This window comes from Jaculus jaculus, chromosome 4 (assembly GCF_020740685.1).
Source record: "Jaculus jaculus isolate mJacJac1 chromosome 4, mJacJac1.mat.Y.cur, whole genome shotgun sequence".
NCBI lineage: Eukaryota > Metazoa > Chordata > Mammalia > Rodentia > Dipodidae > Jaculus > Jaculus jaculus.
The window spans coordinates 61,337,026-61,361,455 of record NC_059105.1 but is presented as its reverse complement, the minus strand read 5'-3'; the positions used below and the strand labels follow the sequence as shown (position 1 = coordinate 61,361,455).

At 42.2% G+C, this 24,430-nt stretch overlaps 1 protein-coding gene across 1 annotated transcript in view; it reads right to left on the bottom strand.

The window, feature by feature from the left end:
* Positions 1-24,430, bottom strand: part of Pde11a (phosphodiesterase 11A) — a 419,014-nt gene that overhangs the window by 43,243 nt on the left and 351,341 nt on the right. Inside the window, exons 16-17 of the mRNA XM_045146663.1 lie at positions 12,312-12,389; positions 5,940-6,003 (exon numbers count right to left, since the gene is read on the bottom strand). Of these exons, the coding sequence (XP_045002598.1) occupies positions 5,940-6,003; positions 12,312-12,389 (142 nt within the window). The remainder of the gene's footprint in view (positions 1-5,939; positions 6,004-12,311; positions 12,390-24,430) is intronic.

Below are 24,430 nucleotides of genomic sequence, written 5' to 3'. Positions count from 1 at the left end.
AGAAGTGGTCCCCTCAGGGCTTGCCCTCCTTAGCACAGCTCCCAGAACTCACCCTCAGCTGGCTCTGACACTGGGTCTTTTGCATTAAAGAAAGTAAATGTTCACCACAGGGACCCCAAGCTGGGAGCCTTACATAGGACTGTAGCCCATGGAAAGTAAAGAAATTAAAACAAAACTGCCCTTCCTCTTCTTAAAGTATCTCTGGTATCTCCCCGTGCTCCTTTCAACCACTGTTTGGTTTGTACTTAAAAACCCAGTCAGGAACATTAAGTGGCTCCTGATTGCATTTTTTATTAAAGAAGGAAATTGAGGTGCTAATCAGGCCTTAGGGGATCACTGGGAAAACCCACATGCTTAAAGTCCTATTTGTGAGGAAGGGTAAGTGGAATAGTCCCAGTTAAGCAGCGTTCTGCAAAGGAGTTTTAAAATCGTCATCGTCCTGGATGTTAGATATAAGCCAAGTATGGTGGCTCACATTGGTAATCCCGGCATTTGGGTAACAGAGGCAGGTGGACTGCCACGAGTCTGAAGCTGGCCTGGGTTGCATAGTAAGTTTCGGGTCATCCTGAGCTACAGTGGGAACATAACTCAGTGAGTAAAGCACTTGACTTCTAAGCATGAGGACCCAGGACCTGACTACAATGCACAGCATGGTGATGCATCCCTGTAATCCCAGCCCTGGGAGCTCCGGGCTCACTGACTAGCTAGCCTAGCCTAGCCTAACTGGTGGGCTCCAGACCAGTGAGAGACTCTGTCTCAAAATCAGGCAGATGGCAGGCTGGAGAGATGGCTTAGTGGTTAGTAAGGACCCATGTTCAACTCTCCAGATCTCACATGAGCCAGATGCACAAAAAGGTGGTGCAAGGGCAAGGTTGTACACGCCCACTAGATTGTGCTGGCTGAGGCCCTAGTGCACCAACTCTCTCTCTCTCTTTCTCTCTAAAATTAAAAAAAAGGAGGTATATGGTATGAGAAACATATCCAAAGTTGTCCTCTGGCCTCCACAGGCATGCACACACATGCAACCACACACATATAAAGACAAAAACATGCATGCAAACCACATATACATGCAGAAATTTATGTATGTACACATTAGCATAAGTACATAAATATAAATGTATATATTCACATTTCTAAATTCAGAAGTTTCTATTGTTTTGTCCATTTGTTCCCTAAAGTCATGAAATGTATATAGCTTTAAAAATACTTTCACCTATTCAGTTTAGAGACAAACAGATTAAAATTACCAGATGTGTGACATTTCTGATAAAACATGTGCAAAAACACAACTTCCTCAGTTTCCTGAACTCTTACACTTCTGTACTTAGTGACAGAACTTCTCATCCTATAAATGAAAGTGTACTTACAGCTGTGATCAATAAACTACCTACTTACAAGTGTGCATTGGACTTCCAAACATGATCTAAAATATCAACACACAAAGTCTTTTCCTGCCAAGTACTTTGCCCTGTCACTTCCTGCTCTGGGCATGTGCTTGCTGCCTTAATTCTTGTGCATTTCTCTGGGGTTTCACATGCTTGGGTACTTCACACCTCACCCCAATCAGACTGTCCAGTCTTCTTTAACTTCTCTCATCCCCTCTAAGTTACATTTCTCATCCCTGCACCTGCTTCTATCCTGCAGTTACCCTAGTAAGCACTACACTTCCTCAGACCTGGAAGAGCCACCTACCTCATCTCTGCCATCTGTTCTCTACCTTCCCCCATGGTAGGCAGAGATGGCATCCGGTACTGCTCAACCACACAAATTCTTCATATGACCTCTTGTGATTTCAAATATGTTATAATGAAATTGCAAACAGAGCTCAAAAGGAGAGGAGCTATAGCAAAACTACTCAAGACTGTGACGTGAGCAAGAAATGAATATTTATGTGAATTGGCTGAAATTCAGAACACATTTGTTATTGCAGCAGGGTCTGCCCTAACCTTGACCAGTACAAAAATTGATATGAAAGCAAGGTATTTAAGTTAAAAAAAAAAAAAGAAAAAAATTCAAAGAGGAGGAAAAACAAAAAAAGAAGTATGTGACATATGTTGGTGGCCAGGTATAGGACAGAGAAGCTACAAGGAAAACTATGTTGTACAATGTTGAACAACTCTCACAGAAATGAAGACAATCAACTTAAATAAATGTATAACCTGGGCTGGAGAGATGGCTTAGCGGTTAAGCGCTTGCCTGTGAAGCCTAAGGACCCCGGTTCGAGGCTTGGTTCCCCAGGTCCCACGTCAGCCAGATGCACAAGGGGGCGCACGCGTCTGGAGTTCGTTTGCAGAGGCTGGAAGCCCTGGCGCGCCCATTCTCTCTCTCTTCCTCTATCTGTCTTTCTCTCTGTGTCTGTCGCTCTCAAATAAATAAATTTAAAAAAAAAATTAAAAAAAAAAATAAATGTATAACCTTAGGGTAAGACATTAGGAAACCAAAATATGAGTAACAGCAATAGCTACTATGGACCTTTTCCTGGGTATTACAGAAGTGAACTAGAAAGGACTGGCAAGCTTATGACTGCAAGTGAAAGAAGCGAGAAAGATTCAGCCTTGTAGAGGTGAAAGATGAGGCTGCTTTTTTGTTTCAAGGTAGAGTCTCACTCTAGCCCAGGCTGACCTGGAATTCATTATGGAGTCTCAGGGTAGCCTCGAACTCATGGCAATCCTCCTACCTCTTCCTCCTGAGTGCTGGGATTAAAGGTGTGCACCACCACCCGGCTTGAAGCTGATTTTAAAAGTTAAAGCTAAGGTACGCTTTCAATGACAAAACATCAATTAAAATCCAGCCTTGAAATAAGAGTCCAGTGAGAGCTATGGTTAGGACACCCATGATAAAAAAAAATCTGAATAAGTAAGTGACATTCACCAAATTCTTTTAATGGGCCAAAAGTGGCTCAAAAATGATTCAACTACATGATTCTCTTACCAGACCCTGTGAGGTCCAAGGTACTAGGAATTAAATCACAAGAGAAAGAAAGATTAACTGTATTTTTTTTGTTCCTGAATGCAAGGAAGCAAAGAACTACAAAGATACCTGTACAGCCAAGGACTGTAGCTGTGTTTTATTTATTTATTTTTGGTAAATGGAAATGACGAGACTCGAAGACACAGGAAGCTGACTGAATGTTTTAGACAATTTTGATACTGAGGAAGCCATGAGCCTGGTTCCACAGAAAACGAGTCTTAAGCTGTCACCCTTCTGTAGGTGAGAAGTGGGCTGAGAAAACTGCTTCACCTTTAGGTAATATCAAAGATACCAGAAGAGGACCAATTTCCTAGGGAGCCTCTAACGGCCATGAGGAGTAATGAGCAGGAAGCATTTCTTAGGACATTGGGCCCACCATGGGCAGAGAGCTTTTTCAGCAAATGCCTGTGTGTGTGTGTGTGTGTGTGTGTGTGTGTGTGTGTGTGTCTACAAGTATTCCTCATCTCTTCCATTTGTAAAAGGGACTGTAACGTTGGTATGTTGTGTGTTTAGGATGGCTATTAGACACTGCATATTGGGCACGTGGAGGCCTATAAGGTACACCCAGAGGTGCTGGAGGGAAGGCTACATACCATCTGCCAGTTCTGCACTTGACTTTGAAGGCCTGACTTTGAAGGCCACTTGAGTCATGTCCCCTGGGAAGGGGATGGGCAGGTTTGTCTGCAGACAGACACAGGTCACATTTTTGGCAGGTGGAATGACAAACTGTGGTCAGTATGTTTTCACCAACAGTTTCTGGCTTTTCCTTGCTGGGGGAAGGATTGTCCTCAGTTAAGTGGGGTCACATGACAAGTCTGGGATGACGAACTGTTGAAAGGGGCTTTCAATTGCCAGTGTATGGCTGGGGGGGGGGGGGGCAGAGAGTGGCTGCTGCGTCAGCCAGTCCAGAGTAAGAACAGAGGTTCCAGATGTCGGATGTGCACATTTGTGAGAGATGTGCTGTTCTAAACCACGGTGTTTAGGGACAACATAGTCTGTTCTGTGGACACACTTGAAGCATTTTAAAATGTAGATTAATTTGCCCTGCATAGGAAAGGACAAAACTTTAAGAATAAAGGCTTGGGCCTAAGCTGCTAGCGTCGATTTTTAGCCCACCACCTACTATCCATAGAATCCATGCTACTTATTCATGCTCTGTAAAACCCATCTTTCCCAGCATGAAGTGAGTACAGTATTTTCTTCCTAAAAGTACCAAATAATGACCTCAAAGACAACACGAATTCATTCTTCCACAGTGCTTGGGGCCAGGAGTTCTACAGCAGCTCACTGGGCAGGGCTGAGGTGCCTCGGGCTGGGCCTCCTCTAGAGTTCCTCTGTTCCTTTCCTTTCCTTCCCAGGGTCGTGTGGCTGTCAGCGCTCCCTGGTCTGCGGCCACATCATTTCAGTCTCTGCCAGGCCTCCATATTGCTTTGTCTTCTGAATGATTTCTCTCTCTGCTCTTCTACAAGGACCCTTGATTGAGACTGGGCTTAAGGCCTGTCTGCATCATCCAGGCTCATCTCCCCTACTTTTCTTACTTTAATCACATCTATAAAAATACCCCTTTCTTCTCCATTAATGGTTTCAGGAATTAGGATTTAATATTTTGTGTTACTATAGTAACCATACCTACCAAAAAAGCTTTTTAAAGGTTAAATGAGATACTACACAGGTTTTTATTTAATTGATACATGAATCTTATTTTCCCTAAAATGTTGTTACCATTTTGGACTCCATAGTCCATATCATGCTTCACAAAACTTAACAAGTTAGCTTCTAGTCCCAGCACTCAGGAGGCTAAGGCAGGAAGATAACTTGAGCCCAGGAATTTGAGACTAATGTGAATCTCCCTCAAAAACAAAAAACAAACAAACAAACAAACAAAAATTGCCAGATGTGGTGGTGCACATATTTAATCCCAGCACTCACGAGGCAGAGGTAGGGAGATGGCTGTGAGTTCAAGGCCAGCCTTAAACTACATAGTGAATTCCAGGTCAGCCTGGACTAGAATGAGACCCTACCTCAAAAAAATGAGGGCTGGCTTAGCAGTTAAGTGCTTGCCTGTGAAGCCTTAGGACCCCAGTTCGAGGCTCCATTCCCCAGGACCAATGTTAGCCAGATGCACAAGGGGGCGCACAGGTCTAGAGTTCGTTTGCAGTGGCTGGAGGCCCTGGCTCGCCCATTCTCCCTCTCTCTCTGTCGTTCTCAAATAAATAAATAAAAATAAACAACAAAAAAAACCTAAAAAATAATGAGTTGAAATAAGAGGAGAAAAACCTAAAAAGCTATTAGCTCATAGATACTCTCAGTAGTCAAGGATCTTGAGTCAAGTAGCTATTTGATTGAAAATTATTGTTGCATAAAATTAACATGGGGGCATGGAGAATGTGCAAAGGTATGATTATTCTGCAACAAATTCAACTGGATGTTGCATACTTTGGCCATCAAGCCCTCTGATATCTAAATAGGATAAAATTGTTTTTCCTTCCCCCCTCCAACACCAGATGTGAAAACCAGGACCTATGCTAAGAAATGACTATATATTCAAAAACACTATTTTTTAATGATAACTTCCATAACTGTAAACACTATCCTATGGTAATTCCCTCCCTGCCCCCACTTTCCACTTTGAAACTCCACTCTCCAGCATATCCCCTCCCCTTCTCAATCAGTCTCTTTGATTTTGATGTCATCATCTTGAACTGCTTGCCTTAAGAAGCGGTAGAAGTGTTATTCAGATTTGGCACATCACAGACCTCTTACAGTCAGAAATATGAGCAGTCTGTGAAAGCACAAAGAAGGAGAGGCTGCTGAATGGAAAAGTCTCCTACTAAGCGGCTCAGCCGCTGCTCTTCACACCAGCCCATCCTGATGCAAATCGATGCAGGTCTCTGAGCCCCATGGTCAGGGCTCTGGGAATAGGCCCCCCTTCTCCCGTTCCTCCTCTGTCATTAATCACCACTTGCCTGTCTGGAGATCTCCCACGGTTTGGTCACGGCTCCAAGGTCACAGGCTGTCATTAACATTGATCTGAAAAACAGAACCGAACAAAACAGCCTGAATAATCTTTTGTTGCTTTCCTAAACAAACCTGTCCTAGATACATAAATAAATAAAACAGGAACCAGGCCAGCTCACATCTTCTTTCACCTACACAGCGGCCTGCTGTTAAGAGACCCCTGTTCCGAGGCTCCATACGCAGACCTGATGCTTAGAACACAAAGCTGTTCTGTGGCCCTTTTGTTTCATTTGTAGCAAGTCAAAGAAAGCAAGACACCCTTCCTTCCACATCTGAACCAAGCAAGCTCTGGTTAAAATAACTGAGAATGAGATTAAAAAAAAAAAATCTGTAAGAAGGGAATCAGTATGTAACACTCTATAAACATGGCTGATGAATCTCTTTGCTGACTTCTCACTGGTTGGTGGGAAGGTGCAGAAACCCATGCCAAAGAGGCAAGGCACACGCCATGCAAGGAACTCTTTTGTGTTCTTAGCTCCGCAGAGCTAAGGTTTGCAGGACAGACCCACCCTATGGCACCCACACTGCTGCTGGTACCCACCAGGTTTTGAATAGATGATGAAGGTGAAATAGACTCAGCCTTGCTTTACTCGAGCCCATAAGAAAACACAGGCACAATCTGAAGCAAGACTTTCCAGGGGAAGATCTAATTAACTAGGATTCACATCGAACCATGGAAGCATTGGGAATGATTCACACAGAAGATAATTGTTAGATGTTGTGGGAGGGTGAAAAATAAATGTTCTTTGTTCCAAATTGCCTTCCACCAAGCTCAAATCAGCAGTATGCAATGAAGGGTAAGGCAGGACTAGAGCTGGGCAGTCACATCTTGCTTGACAGCTTTTGGAAGAGAGGGTGCGTTGTGAAAGGGCAGCGGGCCGTCCCAGCGCTTTGCAAACATGTCTGCGGCCCACATGGTGGAGCAGGACCCGGGCGAGCTCCAGATAACAATAGGTCATTCAGGGCCCAGCTGGGCAGCACCAGCATCCAGAGCCCCCTTAGATTGAGCAGCGTTTAGGAAGAAGCTCATCTCAACAGCTCTGTGTTGAGCCTTATGCAAGGAGGACACATCAGTCAGTTGTGCTGGCATCTTCTATGGCAGCTCTTCTGGCACTCAGCATCACAGCACCGACCGTGTGTCCGTGTGTTCCTAATTAAGGGTTAACTGCGAGCTAACCTGGGTGCTAGCGTCTTTACCTACACATAAGTAAAAAGGATGGAGAGACTTAGTGATGCTCGTAAAGTGAGTAATGAATTTAGGGTTCTGTGTTCATCCCAAAGCTTCTAAAATGGGACAGACCTCACCTTGCTACATAGACCCTGATGACCCTCATTTTAGGATCTGGGGAGTCCCCGAGAAAACACCGCTATCAGTAGCACTTAAGCTTTTGCAATGTCTCCCGGACAGGAAATAATCTCTGTGAGCTTGCCTATTTGGATCATAAGTTGGATAATTTCTTAGGCTCTGTTCAACTGGTCAGGTGGGATGGTTCAATGCATAGCACCTTCATGAATTGATCGGCAAGGTTGTGAGTATCTGTTTAGTCTCAAAGTCAATTCTGGTGGCTGGCATTGATTGAATAGCAACTCCTGGCTGACTCACACAGTTTTTATACGTGGCAGAGTTCCTATTATCATTTCCATTTTACAGATCAAAAATTATAGCAGAAAGGTTAGGCAACTTAGCCGGGTTCTAACAGTGAGGATTACAATCTACCAGCCTGCTGGAAGATTCTCTACCATGAATACTCCGCTCGAGCAGGAAGGAAGAGGATGGGAGGTAGATGGTGGTGCTGCTGAAATCTTTGTGCGGTTGGCACCAGGGAGTCATTCAAGGTTGGATACTGGTGAGGGTCCTAGCTAGATCTCAAGGGAGAAAACTCTGGAGTGAAAGTGAAGTCACTTGAAGAGGGAGAACAGTTGGAAGCATATATTCATAGCCAGTAACAAGAGAGGGCTAGGAAGAACTGAAGGAGGAGAAGACTGTTTTGTTTTATTTTAAATCAATCATCTTAAGAAAGGAGCAGTTTTTTCCAGTGCCAAGCATCTTTTCTAGAGTAGAAAGGCAAGAAAGACATTTGTATCAACTGTGTTTGAGTCTAGCTCAATTTGCAATCAAGTTCTATTAATCTGCTTAGTGCAAACGAATGAGTAATCTTCAAGAAAAGGAGAGAGAGTTTCTGGCCTATGTGGAGTAGGAAAAGAATGCCAGTGTCCAGTGTATCTGATTCTCTATATGCCAAAATTATTTCAGTAACAATGTTGGAGTCATTATTATCTTGATTTGTTCTGTGGCTTAAAAATAATCAACAATTTAAGAGGAATAAATTTTAATTTTAAAGATATACTCAAATTCAGTAAAAGATTTCCTATATGAACTAAAATTAACTCTTCACAACCAAAAATATTGCACCTTGAAGTTTGTACCTTGCTTCAGTGTCTTAAAATTTATTTTATTTTTAGTTTTTATAAGTTTTTAAAAATAGTTTATGGCTATTTATTAGAGAGAGAGAGAGAGAGAGAGAGAGAGAGAGAGAGACAAGAGAGAGAAATAGGCAGGTGGGAGGGGGGAAGGAGTGGGGAATGAGCACGCAAGGGCCCTCAGCCACTACAAATGAACTCCAGATGCGTGTAACCCCTTGTGCATCTGACTTATGTCAGTCCTGGGGAATCGAACCTAGGTCCTTTGGGTTTGCAGGCAAGGGCCTTAACCACTAAGCCACCTCTCCAGCCCTTAAAATTTAAACATACAGCAAAGCCCTAAATGTTCCTCTGAAATGATGAATTGTGAGGAATTCCTTTTCTGTTTGTCTTTCCCATCACCACTGATTCTGCACTTACTATGTAAAAGCAGAAATATATAGTTCTGCATCGATGGGGGGCACAGACTCACAGGGTGAGTCTGAAAGGTTCTAACGGTAACTTGCTCTGGAAAGTGTTTGAGTCCACAGCTGTGTTAGAACCCACCATAACCTGGGGCATGCTTGGATTTGCCTTACATTGTGATTTATGTACAATAAAAGGGGAAGAAATGAAAAGAGGGGCTAGAGAGATGGCTCAGCAGTTAAAGTGTTTGCCTGCAAAGCCTAACGACCTGGGTTTTCATCAAAAATAAATAAAAATATAAATAAACAAATAAAAAAATGAAAGATAAGTAATTGTTTGAAACGTCCTTATCAACTGGTTGATCCTCAACAATATATATTTATAGCAACCACAGGTCTTCATTCAGGGGCAAGTAGCTCAGCCAACCGACCTTTGGTGGCTCCTATGCAGTTTTTACATTCTCTACAGATGGTGCTCTGGCAGAGCATATCCTTGGAGCACCAGGGTCAGGGACTCAGGGTCTAAGCGTGCAAGGGGACAGCAGGGAGAGCTGAGGGCAGAGGGCAGAACCTGGGAACGCTTGCATTTTACATCCTGTGCTCCAGATAAGTGATTTCTTCCTGAAGAGGCCCCTTGCTTAGGAGCAGAAGAACTGCAAGAGAGATGAGGCTTAAGAAGTGAGCTGTGAGACATTTGAGATAGTTGTTGAAATCATGGATGTTGAGGAGGAAGACAAGAGAATCAAAACTACATCTTTTTTTGTTGTTGTTTTATTTTGTCTTTTTGTCCTTCTAGCCCAGGGTCACCTGGAACTCATTCCCGGCCTCAGATACTCAAAAATTCCCGAGGGCTGGGATCAAAAGTGTGTACCACCACATCTGGCCCAACACTAGATCCTTAGTGGACACCTACCTTTTTGGATGGTGGGGAGGAAGGGAGAGAAGGACAAGGAGGGGAAGAAAGAGTCAGAAAGAAAGCAGAAAATGTAGGAGAGAACGGCTCTGCAGAATCAAGGCTAGAGAGATGGAAGCTGATGAGGACAAAAAGTCCTAGGGTTTGAAGCCAGGAGGTGATCAGTGGCTTTTGAAGGGAGCAGAAAGTACAGTTTCCAGTAAGACCCACACAGTAGCATATCCATATTGTAGAATTCAACGTAATGCTAAAAGATGATGAGGTTGTGGAAGGAATTAAGAGACATCTAGTTAAGTAGAAAAGCAAGTGCAGAGTGGTAGATCGACATGTAATTTATGTTAAAATGAGTTCATACTAAATAGCGTTTTGCTAAGTGCTTTGGAGATGTCCTAGAAGGCCAGTACAGAAGAATTGTTGTATACAATATGGGCACGGAGGACGAGGCTTGAAGGAGATTGGGACTGGACCTATGGTGATTTAATTTAGGGCCAGAAAATAGTTCCTCTAAGTACTCTTGGAATTAAAAATCACACCAAAAGAAAGAAATTCCTTTGCAGAAGTCAAATGTGAGGTGAAGGGAAAGAGAAAACTAAGATGAAACCTTGAGAAAGGTGACTTTTGGGGATAAATTTTAAAAAGTTACTGATTTACTTGAGAGAAAGAGAGAGAGAGAGAGAGAGAGAGAGAGAGAGAGAGAGAGAGAGAGAATAAGTGAGAGAGAAAGAGAGAGAGAATAAGTACACCAGAGCCTGTTGTGGCTGTAAGTGAACTCCAGATGGATATGGCACTTGTTTTGTATTCTTATGTGGGTACTGGGTATTAAACACAGGCCACCAAGCTTTGCAATCAAGGACCTTTAACAGCTGAACCATCTCCATGGCCCCCAGGGATGAATTGTTTTGATTGAGGAGGCAGAAGGATGGTTTTAGGTCTCTATGGTGGTTTGCTTTAGGTGTTCCCCATAAACTTAGGTGTTCTGAATGCTAGGTTCCCAGCTGATGGAGATTTGGAAATTGAATCCTCCAGGAGGCAGTGTATTGTTGGGGGCGAGCTTATGGGTCTTATAGCCAGCTCCCCATTGCCAGTGTTTGGCACACTCTCCTGTTGCTATTTTCCACCTTACGTCGGCCAGAGGATGATGTCCACCCTCTGCTCATGCCATCATGGAGCTTCTCCTTGAGTCTGTAAGCCAAAATACCCCTCCCTTTTTTTTCTCCACAAGCTGTTCTTGGCCGGGTATTTTCTGGCAGCAATGTGAACCTGACTGCAACAGTTTCAAAAAGTCATAAAGTATAAAATGAGATTGTGAAAATGGACCCCAAAGTCAGTAATTTATACCACCGTAGGGGTAGGGTTGGGTTGGGGGATGGAGAGGAGGCAATGGAATTACAGCATGAGTGGAAGTGCTAGCTGAAGATCTATCATCTTGTCTGTCTGTCTATCTATCTAACATTGATCTATCCTTCTCTCGCTCTCTCTCTCTTAGAAAGAAGTCTGCAAGAGAGGGGAGAGATGGGGGCCCTTGGGTGAGACAGCCCCAAGAAAAGAGGACCTGAGGTCAGCTGCAGAGGAAGAGGAGGAGGAGCCCCGAGTTCTGAAGCTGGTAGCAGAGGTCTGATGCTGCACATAGGAGGCTATGGCAGGGATCCTGACTGGGCCGATTCCAGTGACTGTCTGACCACCAACACCGATTTCAAAAAATATTGACAAAGGGCTGGAGAGATGGCCTAGCGGTTAAATGCTTGCCTGTGAAACCTGAGGACCGTGGTTCGAGGCTCGGTTCCCCAGGACCCACGTTAGCCAAATGCACAAGGGGGTGCACATATCTGGAGTTCGGTTTGCAGTGGCTGGAGGCCCTGGCGCGCCCATTCTCTCTCTCTCTCTCTCTGCCTCTTTCTGTCTCTGTTGCTCTCAAATAAGTAAAAATAAACAAAAAAATTAAAAAAAAATATTAACAAAACCAACAAAACCCAGCAATGCAAGAACAGGAAGGAGACAAAAAGAGATTTAGGGTAGGTGATGGGGAGACAGGAGAAGGGTGAGGTAGGAGAGGAATTATGCCTACCCAGAGGGGCTACAGATGTGCCAAGTAACAAGAGTTTACTGCCGGCCTTTCTGAACCACTTTAAGAAGTCCAGGGTTATGTCTAAAATAGGCCCCTTGTCTCCTCCACCAAAATTCCTCTGGCTGGTTTTTGTATTTTTATCCTCTAAATAAAAACATGCTTCCTACTTTTCTTTGAGTTAGGTTACTCTGGTTTTTAAGTTTAAAAAACTCCTTTTCACCCACCTTACATCCTTCTACCCTCATGAAAAAGAAGAAATCATGGCTCATTGAAATTGAACATCATTTTCTAATTTTGACTGCAAGTTTATGGAAAGGAAGCAAAGTAATGATATATTTTAAGCCACAAAGGTCCACTCTTGTTTCTTGTGACTCAAGTAATCTTGGAATGTATTGAATGTAAGCTAAGATTTGTTGTTTTAAATGTCACTTGTATACTCTTAGCACTGTCCAAAAACAGTGGCTAAAAACATTCAAATAATGAGAAAACATGCAAACATGAGCTTTTTTTTTCTTACCGAAATATATCACGATGGTTTTTGATGTTCCAATCATAGTCTCCTTTACTGACAAGCTCAAAGAATTCAGTTCTCCTCCTGCGGGGAAATCAAATGAAGAAAAGGGGGAAAAAACCCTGGAATGAAATTTTTCAGTCTGTGGGGTGACATAAACACATTTACGGGAGGAAATATAAGATCACCTGAACCAAGTAACTTAATATTTGAAATCATGAGGCTAAAACACTATCAAAATAAATCACTTAAAAAAATGTCAAGGCTTCAAGAAAGAGCAACAATCATTTCTGAACGTATTTACACAGGCGGTTATAAAGCGGTAAAGCAGAGCGATGTGGGTCTGCATTGAGGCTATGGGCTGTGAAGCCCTCGTGATGGCAACTGAGTCAGAGAAGGGAGGCATGCACAAATAGCAAGCAAACGTTGTCAGAATGTTCTTTTATCACTCAACGTGGACCTTCACTTCATGATGATTCAAGATAAGATACACTCCCTGGTAGTAAATTCGTGATAAATAATTTGTTAGAAAATAGGTTAGAAAATAGCTGTCTTGCCATTTCAATGCTTAACAGAGTCAGAAAGTAGCAGTGTTTAAACGGTACTTCAGTTTCCTATTTGCTGTGCATCTAGGGTAAATTACTTACACCTTCTCAGCCTCAACTTCCCAAGATCCAATTTGGGGATATGTGCCAACTCACAGGCTCACTGTGAGGAATAAATGAGATCTCATCTGCAAAGCATGTAGCAGTGTGTCTGAATACTTTAAGTGCTACACACACACACACACACACACACACACACACACACACACCTTGTGGCTTTACATTTGAAATGTAGATGTGGAAGGAACATCTTCAAATTGTGAAAATACACTAATTTATTCTTAGTTTCAAAACTTTAGTTATATGACTTTTCATTTTTGTAGTGAGAGGTGAGCAGGGCATCCCCATTTGGAAAATCATGTCGTAAGTTTTCACCCTCTTGCCACTTCTGGATGAGAGAACATTCGAAGGATCCTAACAAATCACTTTCCAAAGTACATCCCACAAAGTGCTCATCTTAAGAGTTATTCCATACTGGAATTTCCTGGCCACATAGGTTCAAGAAATACTACTTTCCACACACTGCTCTTGGATACATCACTCATATCAGCCTTTTGAAGGCTCTGAGAAATACTGAGATATAAAAGCCTGTCTAACTTCACTTAACTACAGAATTCCATATCATTCCATGGCATATCATATGGTGGAAATCAGAGCAGGATCTTGAAAACTTAGTGCTGATCCCTTGAGGCTTGGAGGGCCAAGACAATGGTGTGGAGAATAACCAGTTCTCTTGCATCTGAAGTGGGGTACCCTTTAGGAGTTGACCAATTACAGCTTTCTTGCCAGTTAGTAAGACTGATGAGCTACCTTACCTGAAAGGGAGCACATCTGGAAGGGAAATGTGTTCACCTTTGTTCCAGATAAAACCAGAAATACTGTGTTTACCCTTTCAAGTAGATACAGGACCAGGCCATACTAAACTCTGAAATACTCTCTAAGACAAGCTCAAAGCAGTCATCGGAGATAGCATTTCACAGGTAGAAAGGCCAAGAAACTCCCGTCCTCCTCCACTGGGCAGCTATATGCAACCCCTTTCCTTGGTCATCATTTTCACATCACTACCACACAGTGAACTGAAATAGAAAGGGATTTGGTGGGTTAGAAAGAGGCCAGATTTAGACTCATGTTGGCTTTAATGCTGACTGTCACTTACTTGCTGAGGGATTCTGGATGAATGATTCCACCTTGCTGAGATCCAGTACCCAGCTGAGTAGTGAGAATTGGAGGTAAGGTGTACTAAGTGTTTGGACTGGAAGATTCTTAATGTCTGATAGTTGAGATTGATATAAAAACTACATGAACAGTATCACCATCAGTAATAATACACAGTGAACTAATAGGCCCTCATAGAGATCAAAGAGTTTATCCAGTTCTTTCAAAGGTCAGATTCTTTCACAACAACACACGTTGTACACGGTAAGAACACAATTCCCAGCTGGGCCTAGTATTGCAGACCTCTTAGCTCAGCTAGAGGATGAGGCAGGAGTTTGGTGAGTTCCACACCAGCCTAGGCAACTTAGATAGAACTTGTTTCAAAAGTGAAATGGCAGAAAAGGGCTTAGTTCAGTGGCTCATCACTTGTCTAGCATGGACAATACCCAGTACTGTGAAAAAATGTTCAATGCATGAGACATATCATCTCTGATGGCAAGTAGAGGAATGTTATGTAGATGGATGACTCACTGAGAAAACAAATCCCACTTTCAAAGTTTCAGATATATGATGTGACAACTGAACGGCCTAAGAATAAAATCTCCAATGAGAAATCTTTAATAACTAGACTTTTCCATATGAAATTCCTAAATACATCAAACTCAGAATTGGTTATCAGTTTCATATGGTATTAACAAAGCTAGATCCCATCACATTGGGAATAAAGGGAACATTGATTATCCCAAGAATAGGATATCTAGAGGAGTGAGAGGAATCTTTTCAGAAGGCATATTAAAATCATAGAATATTAATTTCACATTTCTTCCACTACCAGAGTGCAGCTATTTCTTGTTAGATTCTATATTCTATTTTCTCTGCCCTCTGAAGGCTTGGCTATGACCTCAGAAGATAGAAGTATTCTTGCAGATCATGACTTTGTCAAATTAAATATGAGACATCAAGGGTTGGGAATGTGGCTTAGTGGTAGAGCACTTGCCCAGCATGCATAAGATCTGAGCTTGGAGGCCCTTGGCTTGACCTCCAACACTACCAAAAAAAAAAAAAAGGAATCATCTAGTCATTGCTGAAAGTATATATACACCACAATATGATAATATATTCCTTCCCCACCCATAAGAAGATCGCCTTCCAGTTTCATTTAAGCAACTTTACCCATATCTTTGTGGTTTCTATGACAATGGTGTATGTATTCTCTGGCCCTCTGCTTTTCACTATGGAATATTGAATGTTGGGTGAATACCTATGTTGTTAGATTCCTTCCTGATGTATGGTAGTACATGACATGTCATGTCTCTAATGTTTACATACCTGTTTTCTGATTATGACAATCTGGATTACTTCCAATATACGTAGAATGTTTGTGTGAGAACAACTTATGAATTTGTGTGTGAGTTGTGTATATGCATATGTACATAGAGATGACATGGCAACCAGAATGCACATATGTAAAACTGCTGAAAAGAAAAGACTTTCTAGGAACACAAGTCTGTAAAACTGAATAAAACACAGTTATATAATACCCCCCTGGATCCTTTGTCACAGGGAACTACGTCATTAACTTCTCAAGCAGATCATTTGGAACCTTGGTTTTCAAGGACAATGGGAAGCACCCCAGATAGTGAAAAGCAACTTCCTGGAAAAAATCTCATTTATAATCAGATATGTTTTTATTAGGCTTTTATTCTGCCCTGCTGACATATGTTCCACTCTGGAAAATAGCAGTCTTTAAAAAAGCATCATTTGAAAAGAACTGCTAAAATTACACTGAATAATTCCAAAGATTGGCCATCAGTCATCCATTGCTACATTGAAAACCTTTCTGGTTGGTGACATAGCTGCAAGATGCCTTTTCTTGGCAAAATGAGAAGGCATCATTTCTGGGTTTTAATTAGGATATTGGGGGTAAGTTTATATATTTATAGGATATACAATGTATATTGGATGTACATACTGTTATCTATTCAGGCAATGTTTTTTTTTTAATTATTTTTTTGAGAGCGACAGACACAGAGAGAAAGACAGATAGAGGGAGAGAGAGAGAATGGGCGCGCCAGGGCTTCCAGCCTCTGCAAACGAACTCCAGACGCGTGCGCCCCCTTGTGCATCTGGCTGACGTGGGACCTGGGGAACCGAGCCTCGTACCGGGGTCCTTAGGCTTCACAGGCAAGCACTTAACCGCTAAGCCATCTCTCCAGCCCCAATGTTTTTGAGTCTACTAAAAATCCGTAAAGGGCTTTTGCTGCAATGACACAAGATAACACTGTGTATCCCCTCCTGTGTCAGTCCACAGTCACCAGGCAGGGCAGTAGGTGTGTGCACGGAGAGTGTACATGGGTCAGGAGTGTACCTGTCCTCTCAGGGTTCTTACAGGAGCACTGTATATTTTGAAATGAAGATCCCGCAAAGATCCAAAAGGCTTTTGGAGAGGGAATAGAGAAGTAATCTGTGGATGTTAACTTCAGTGATAATAACTAAAAAAAGTTATGTGTGTGTGTGTGTGTGTGTGTGTGTGTGTGTGTGTGTGTGTGGTGAGACAGTCTTGCTAGGTAGTTTAAACCCGCCTAGGCTGTCCTGCCTCAGCTTTCTGAGTGCAAGGATTACAGGTGTCCACCACACTTTCGGCATGTATTTAAGTTCGAAGTGAATTTTCTCTTTGGTTTCCACCACTCCAGGGCCAGATAAGACTCTGCATGAAGCATGCATCTAATACTGTGTTGGTGACAGCATGAATAAAACTGGCAGAATGCAGGAAACAGAAAGACTAGGATTACTCTACATGTTGAAAATGGCAGAACACAACACAAGGCCCAGAGAGTTCAGCCTGACTGCAGTCACCAGCAGAAGTGTTGTTTCAGGTGTGACATCCATGGAGCTTGCTCAGGATGCTTTCTGCAGAGACTCCAGCCATAGCATTCCATGTGCAATATCATTACTATGTATTTCTCTTCCCTAAGGGGTCCATGTCCCTGAAGGTAAGAACCATGCCTCACCTACTTGTGCATTCCCAGTGCCTAGCAAGGGGTCCTGTGTCAAGTAGCCATCAAAAAGGGGAATGAGGGGGCTGGAGAGATGGCTTAGCAGTTAAGCGCTTGCCTGTGAAGCCTAAGGACCCCGGTTCGAGGCTCGGTTCCCCAGGTCCCACGTTAGCCAGATGCACAAGGGGGTGCACGCATCTGGAGTTCGTTTGCAGAGGCTGGAAGCCCTGGCATACCCATTCTCTCTCTCTCCCTCTGTCTTTCTCTCTGTGTCTGTTGCTCTCAAATAAATAAATAAATAATTTAAAAAAATATTTTAAAAAAAGGGGAATGAGGGCTGGAGAAATTGCTTAATGGGTTAGGCACTTGCCTGCAAAGCCAGGACCCAGGTTTTATTCCCTAGGACCCACGTAAGCCAGATGTACAAGGCGATGCATGTGTCTGGAGTTTGTTTGCAGTGGCTGGAGGCTGTGGTGCACTCATTCTATTTTCTATCTGCCTCTTTCTCTCTCTCTCTAAAATAAATAAAGTAAAATAATTTTTTAAAAATCATTTAAAAATTGACTTTCTGACATATCATGAGAATGAGGATATGGAGATGAGTATGTAAAATACTTTGAAGCATGTCAAGAACTGTCAGAATATTTTTCCATCAACCTGTCATAGACGCATTGTTATACCATTAGAAGACTTTCAGTGTGTCAATGCATTAGGCTGTATTAAAAAACAAGTCTATTTGGGCAACAGTACTAGGTTAAGGACCATTGGTCATTAACACCTTACAATACATCAATTTCCTCTATTCAAAACTGACATTGGCTGAGTGCAGGCAATTATGGAAGTTGAAAAACACAGAACATAGTGTGTTCTAAATAAATATTTGCTGAATGATGAATGAGTGACCATTTATGAAATTTGCTAAATTCCACACATACTACACATTTTAATAAATTATCTTGATATTAATCTACTTTTTAGAGGATGGAAAAACTGTTACTGCAAACAATATAAAACCATTTAGTACATTTGGTTGTCATTATCAGATGCATTTGAGAAATCTACTTACTGCCACACTATGGAAAGACAAGGAAACTATTAGGTTGGGCATTTTCCATAATTGCTAATGAATGCTTGTAGAACCTAAAGAGAAGTGATCATTTCCAACATAAGGATTAGTCTGGCTGGTTTTTTTTGTTTTGTTTTGTTTTGTTTTTAAGAGCCTGTCTGAAAAGCACTGGGTGTCTGCATGGACATATGAAATCTGAAGAATTGTCTGGTATTTCTCTGCTTTGACAGTAGCCTGAAGCATTTGACATGGTGCCCTGATGAGAGACAACTTGATGATTTAGGCCACTTAATCTCTAAGCCCAGAATGAGATGGCAGTAACAATATTAAATATAAAGGTTAATACTTTGGGAGATCATCATATCAGGCAGTATATCAGGGTTGGGGGGGGGGGTCCAAGAATAAGCTAAACAGTAAGATGTCTGCATCTTACAGGAGCTTCCATTGTAGGGTGACACAGTACTAGACATGGGACAAGTCTGAGGAAAGATACTGTGTTATGAAATCACAATGTTGGGGATGGATGCTAAACTGTGTATTGCTAACCAGTAGCAACCTTCCATGACTGCATTAAAGTGCAAGAATTGCCAACCTGTGACTGGCCCGCTGAGTTGAACTGCTAACAGAACCTGTAATTACAGTCCTATCTCCACCAGACTGGCTCCTGAACAGCTATTCCCTGAGCCTCTACCCCTACCCTACACTCCAGGGTGCTAAGACTTTAGCTGGTCTGACACCTCATGTGCTTGGAAGTAGCCTCAGGCACATGCATACTGAAGTTTGTGCTGTCCCTGTTGCCTAAGTGTTCCCAGAATTGCCTTTAGCACTCTAATAGCTAAATAGCTTCAGGGAGAAGCAAGAAGACTTAAACATATTCTGGGGGATCCACAGGTAAAGTGCTTGCTTTGTAAGCATGAAGATCTGAGTTCTACCCCTAAATGGCAAGTCTGGTGGAATGCACCTATAATCTCAGAGCTGAGGAGTCAGAGGCAGGAGGATCCCTGTACCTTGCTGGCCAGGCAGTCACCTAATCAGTGTGCTCCAGGCAAAAAAAAAAAAAAAAAAGAGGTGCATGGTAGACTTGAGGATGCCACTGGAGGCTGTCCGCTAGCCTCCCCATGCACACACATGCATATGCATCCACAACAGACAGACAACATATGCCAGAGTCCAACGGCTTCTTTCAAATCTCAGATTTACTGTTAACATGGTGAGAAATTTGCTGAATCTCTCCAGTTCTCAGTTTCCCCATGCATATGGTGAAGTTCTAAAAGTACCTAGTTGAAGACTCTTTCAGCATTCAATGGGTCAACATGTATGCAGAGCTCTTAATTAAGCAGGACATACCTGTTTCTGTTTTCATTGCTAATTGTAGACATTGCAATCGGTCATCTTTGGTGGCTGACAGCAGTACACATTATCAGGATATCTGTGACATCTCTGTAGTTTTAACACTCGTGATTTGAGATCTATTCCTCTCTGCCCACCCCAAGTGCCATCTTTTATGGTGCATATTTTATGAAGTTTCTGGCTGAATGATTTCTTTTTTATAAGGTGCTTTAAATTACCAAAGCTCTTCCCTATAGGTAATCTCCTCTGACTGCCACCAGGCCCCTAGCAGATGGCCTGGGTAAAATGCCTGAACTCATATTTCTGACAAGAAACCCAAGGTAGAGAGAGGTGAAGTGAGTGACTCTCTCAAAGTCACGTGGCTGGTTCCTGATAAGATATCTCTAATGCCTGCATGCGCTAGTGAAATGACTATTTAATTATCAGAACCTTCATTGCAGTATTCAGACCCAGGCGCAGGAAATCAATTTCAGAAAACAGCTCAGCTGTAACTGACTTTCCAGTGAGTTGGAAAATCAGACTGAATAATTAAGCTCTACTCTTAGGATGTGAAACTTAGACATCCACATCAAGAGTTGTGTTTGTTTCTGTTTTAAAATCTTGTGAGTCCTTGCATATACTCTCTGTAGCACATAATCTGGAGGATACTCAAAGCCATTAGAAATGAAATTTAGGGGCTGGAGAGATGGTTTAGCAGTTAATTTGCTTGCCTGCAAAGCCTAAGGAAACATGTTCAACTCTCCAGATCCCACGTAAGCCAGATGCACAAAGTGACAAGCGCACAAGGGGGCGCACACGACCGGAGGTCAATTGAAGTGGCTGCAGACCCTGGCGCACCACTTTTCTCTCTCTCACACTCTTACTTTCACTCTAGCTCTCTTGTATTAAAATGAAATTTGAATTAGATGACATTTAGGAGTTCTGTGATTGTTTCTGTGTCTTCACAGTATCATTCATCTTCCATGTTTCCCTTCTGGATTGTGATGGGAACTTCTACCCCTAGGAATGAGCCATACGCCCTTTCAAAAGTGCAGACCCACTGCCGACCTTCCTGGGCCATTTCTACGGTGAAGTTCTTCTTCCTAGGGAGGCTTCTTTTCCAGGTTGCTCAACTCCACCATGACTTCTTTTTATTATTTATGGTTTTGTTTTTTTTTTAAATTTAGAGATACAGATAAAGAGAGGAGGGGTGGGGTGGAGAATATGTGTGTACCAGTGACTCCAGCCACTGCAAACAAACTAAACGAACTCTGGATTCATGGGCCACTTTTTGCATCTGACTTTATGTAGGTACTGGGGAAGCAAACCTGGGTCATTGGGCTCTGCAGGCGAGCACCTTAACCTCTGAGCTATCTCTCCAGCCCCAGTTGGGGTTTTCTTTTTGAGGCAGGGTTTTGCTACGTAGCATAGGCTGGACTCAGTCTCATGGAAACCATCCCCTATCAGCCTCCCAAGTATGCCACCATGCACAGGTCCACCATGATTTCTGAATCTGAGTGATCAAGGATGAAGAACCAATAGTAACTAGAACCAGTTGCAGGGATGCCTTGTATTCTCTTGGTCATCCTTCTCTACAGCCATTGTCAGGACAACAGGCGCCTAACTCCCACCATGGTTACCCTGTGTTTACTATTGCCCTGGCTTTCCTAGTCTCCTTGTGTGGGACTAGGGATGGCTATAGGAATGCCCAGTCCTTGGTACCCACAACCTAATGATGGATTCTGGGGGACAACTTTGAGATGAAGCACAAGAAACTTCTCATGCTCCTCGTGAGACCAAACCCAGCTGAACACAGAGGTGACCAAGGACTGTGTCCTCACAGTGGTTTCCCTCTTTCTTCACTGCCCCCACCTTTTACCTCACTCTTATTTCTAGCGTCCTTGCCTAAAACTAAACTGAATGCAAGCAGGCGCTGGGTCCAACTGTGCTTTCAGAAAGAGCACAGGAAATCAAGATTATTCTTGGGTTGATACTGATTAAAATATACCAAGATAGGTAGATATTACCACACAATGCATTTGTAATTCAAGGGACAGCTAGTTCTTCATTTGCCCACGAGAGAAGGAATATGATTATGGAAAACAATCTCAAAAGGGTTATAAGGTACACTTTTGCCAATAATTACTTAGCTGACCCAAGCTACACCATTAAACCATTTAGACTTCATTGGCTGACCTGAAAGAGTAAAGGACATGGGCTGGCTAACATCATCTTCAATACTCCCTCCACTTCCATGATTGTACACTGTTGAAATAAAAGTACCTGAATAACCACGTAGAGTAGCTGTTTTCCCCCTCATTAACCTGACGGATTGTTTTGGCTAAAAATATGGCAACAGTTTAATGCAACTTTAGACAGGCAAGTGAATCAGCCCCCTGAAGGTCTAGATTAGAGAATGAACAGCTAGTCAGAACCTCAAAAAAAAAAAAAAAAAAACCAATACACACAATAATGTTGACAGAAAGAGAGTAAGCCAGCTTCTACGGGAGTCAGCACACATTAGTAGGGGCTGCAACATTAAGATAAGAACAGAGTAATGAGCAAATGACTTGCAACCAACTTCCTTGACTGCACTGCAGCAGTCACTCAGCGATTCGTCACATCCCCAACACAGCTTGATAAATGGACTCCAAGGGCTGAGACTGTTGTTGCTTTTCTTTTCTTTTTTTTCCCCCTCTTCTCTCCCTTAAAAGTTACTTGTAAACTTGATTTGGGGAAATGCTTCTACCTTAAGAAAAATAACATTCAATCGTGTAAGCAGTCAGGAAGAAGAAATAAAGAAAGAGTATTGACTTCATAAATTCCAAATCATGGACATTCATTCAATTCAGAAAAAAAGGGGGGTAGTATTGATAGTAAAGGCAACAGAAAAGCCAGAGAACATGCAAAATAAATAGGTTGTAAAGTCAATGTGGTGGTAGGTGCCACCACTTATAAGATATCTGAGATGTATAAGGTGTGCTCTATCCATTGTACATGCGTACAATGTATAAATATGTGGCTCATTAGCAGCAGAGTAGGGATTGTTTTATGTGTGTATCTTATTTTAATTAAAATTTGTACATGTCAAACTGATGCAGGCATACAGATAAGGCACTGAAAGGCACACAAGGAATTGTAGCCAGTCTCTGTCTTGTTCTTTGGTTCTTTACCAGCATTTCCCAGTGCTTTCATTTGAGCTTTTCTTTAAATCATTGTGTTTTTAATTTTCAGGAGCTCTTTCTCCTTCTTAGTTGCCTCTATTATTATTTATAAAGCATCTTATTATTGTCTAATGCCATTGTTTAATGGTTGCAATATCATACTTCTTCAAGGATATTAACAACAGTGAGGCTTTTTTCTTCATTTTCTCTAAATTCCAGTGTATGTGTGCAGACACAGTTTATGGAAGGAAGGGGTTTATTTCATCTTACACATCTAGGGGAAGTTCAATATATTGTGGAAGAGGCTGAATTCCATTTATAAATCCAAGCAGAGAGTCAACAAGCTAAAAGAAACCAAAAGCAGCAAGCACAAACCAGCAACAAACAGAACCCCAGAGCTTACACTGCTCTCTTACACTTTTGGGCTAGAATTCAGATCCATCCCCAGTGATACCTTTGGGTTGGACTCCAGGATCCACTCCCAGTGACACCTGCTCCAGCCAGGTGGCTAGAGATCCAAGTTACAAGCTTTAATAAAGCAACTGAGTCCATGGAGGACATACCATTAAACTATCACATTCTACCCCTGGCCCCCAGTAGACTCATGATCATCTCACATTGAAAATTGTATTCAGTCCAACTTCAAAGGTCCCCATAATCTTTACCAACTTTATGATTGTTCCAAAATCCCAAGTCTCATCTGAGATCTAAGACTGACTCTTAATGGCAAATCCTATAAAATCAAAACAAAATACATACTTCCAACACATAATGGCACAGAGTAAATATTTCCATCATATAAGGCCTAGCAAAGAGAGACTGGACCAATGAAAAATCAAAAGAAAAAAAAATTAAGTAAACATCAAACATCCATACTTCAAGGTCAACATCCATAATGAGTGATGACAGTCTCTGGGTTTTCAATTTTCATCCCTCCAGCTGGGCTGAATAACCAGGGAAACTTCTTTCCCAAGCTAACAGCACTCTATGATAGCCTTGCACAGTCCTGGTATTTCTAAAACATCTTCAGGTCTCCATTGCATATCACAGCCCATCTTATAATGGCCTCAATGGCCTCTGAATTAAGGACCTTGCCCTGCTCCAAGTGAGGCATCTCAGCAGCGTCTTCTAGAATGATGTGTACTTCATGACCCACTTCCACACTTTTTTTTTTTATGTTTCCAAAACCAATACGAGGTGTATAGGAACACAGCCATTGTGAATGCAGGGAGGAAATAAATTGTGACCTTGAAGAGCAGATTTCTTCCTTTCACCCAGCTCATTTTAAGAGTTTACATTTCTATCATTCAGTCTTTCCTGGGTGGAATCACATCACACATCTTTTCCATTGTTTTAATATAAGCACCTTAATGATGGTAACCTATTTAACAATAAATCTGTCTCTGTGCCTGTAATTTTAAACTTGCTTGAATATTTCCAGCTTTAAATCTTATGACTTTCAGTTCTATACTTTCCAACAAGCACATCAGTCCATTACTTCAAATTCAACCTTGATCAAATTCTCTGGGCATGGGCTGCAGAATGCCTTTAAGCCAGCAATTCAGTTCCAATAAAGTTCTCTGTGGTCTTTCCTCAACCCCCTGAGAAATGCAGAGATATGAAAAGAAGGTTTATGAACTAAGGAGAAGACCCTTTGACAGTTCATAAACAATGCCTCCAAATACAATTCTTTCTTCACTTAGCATTTTCAAACTCTCACCAAAGTAGCCAATAAATTTTTGCTTTCCATGCTGTGAGGCTTCTGCAGCCACAAGTTCCAAGTTCATATATATTTCTCCTCCAGCACACA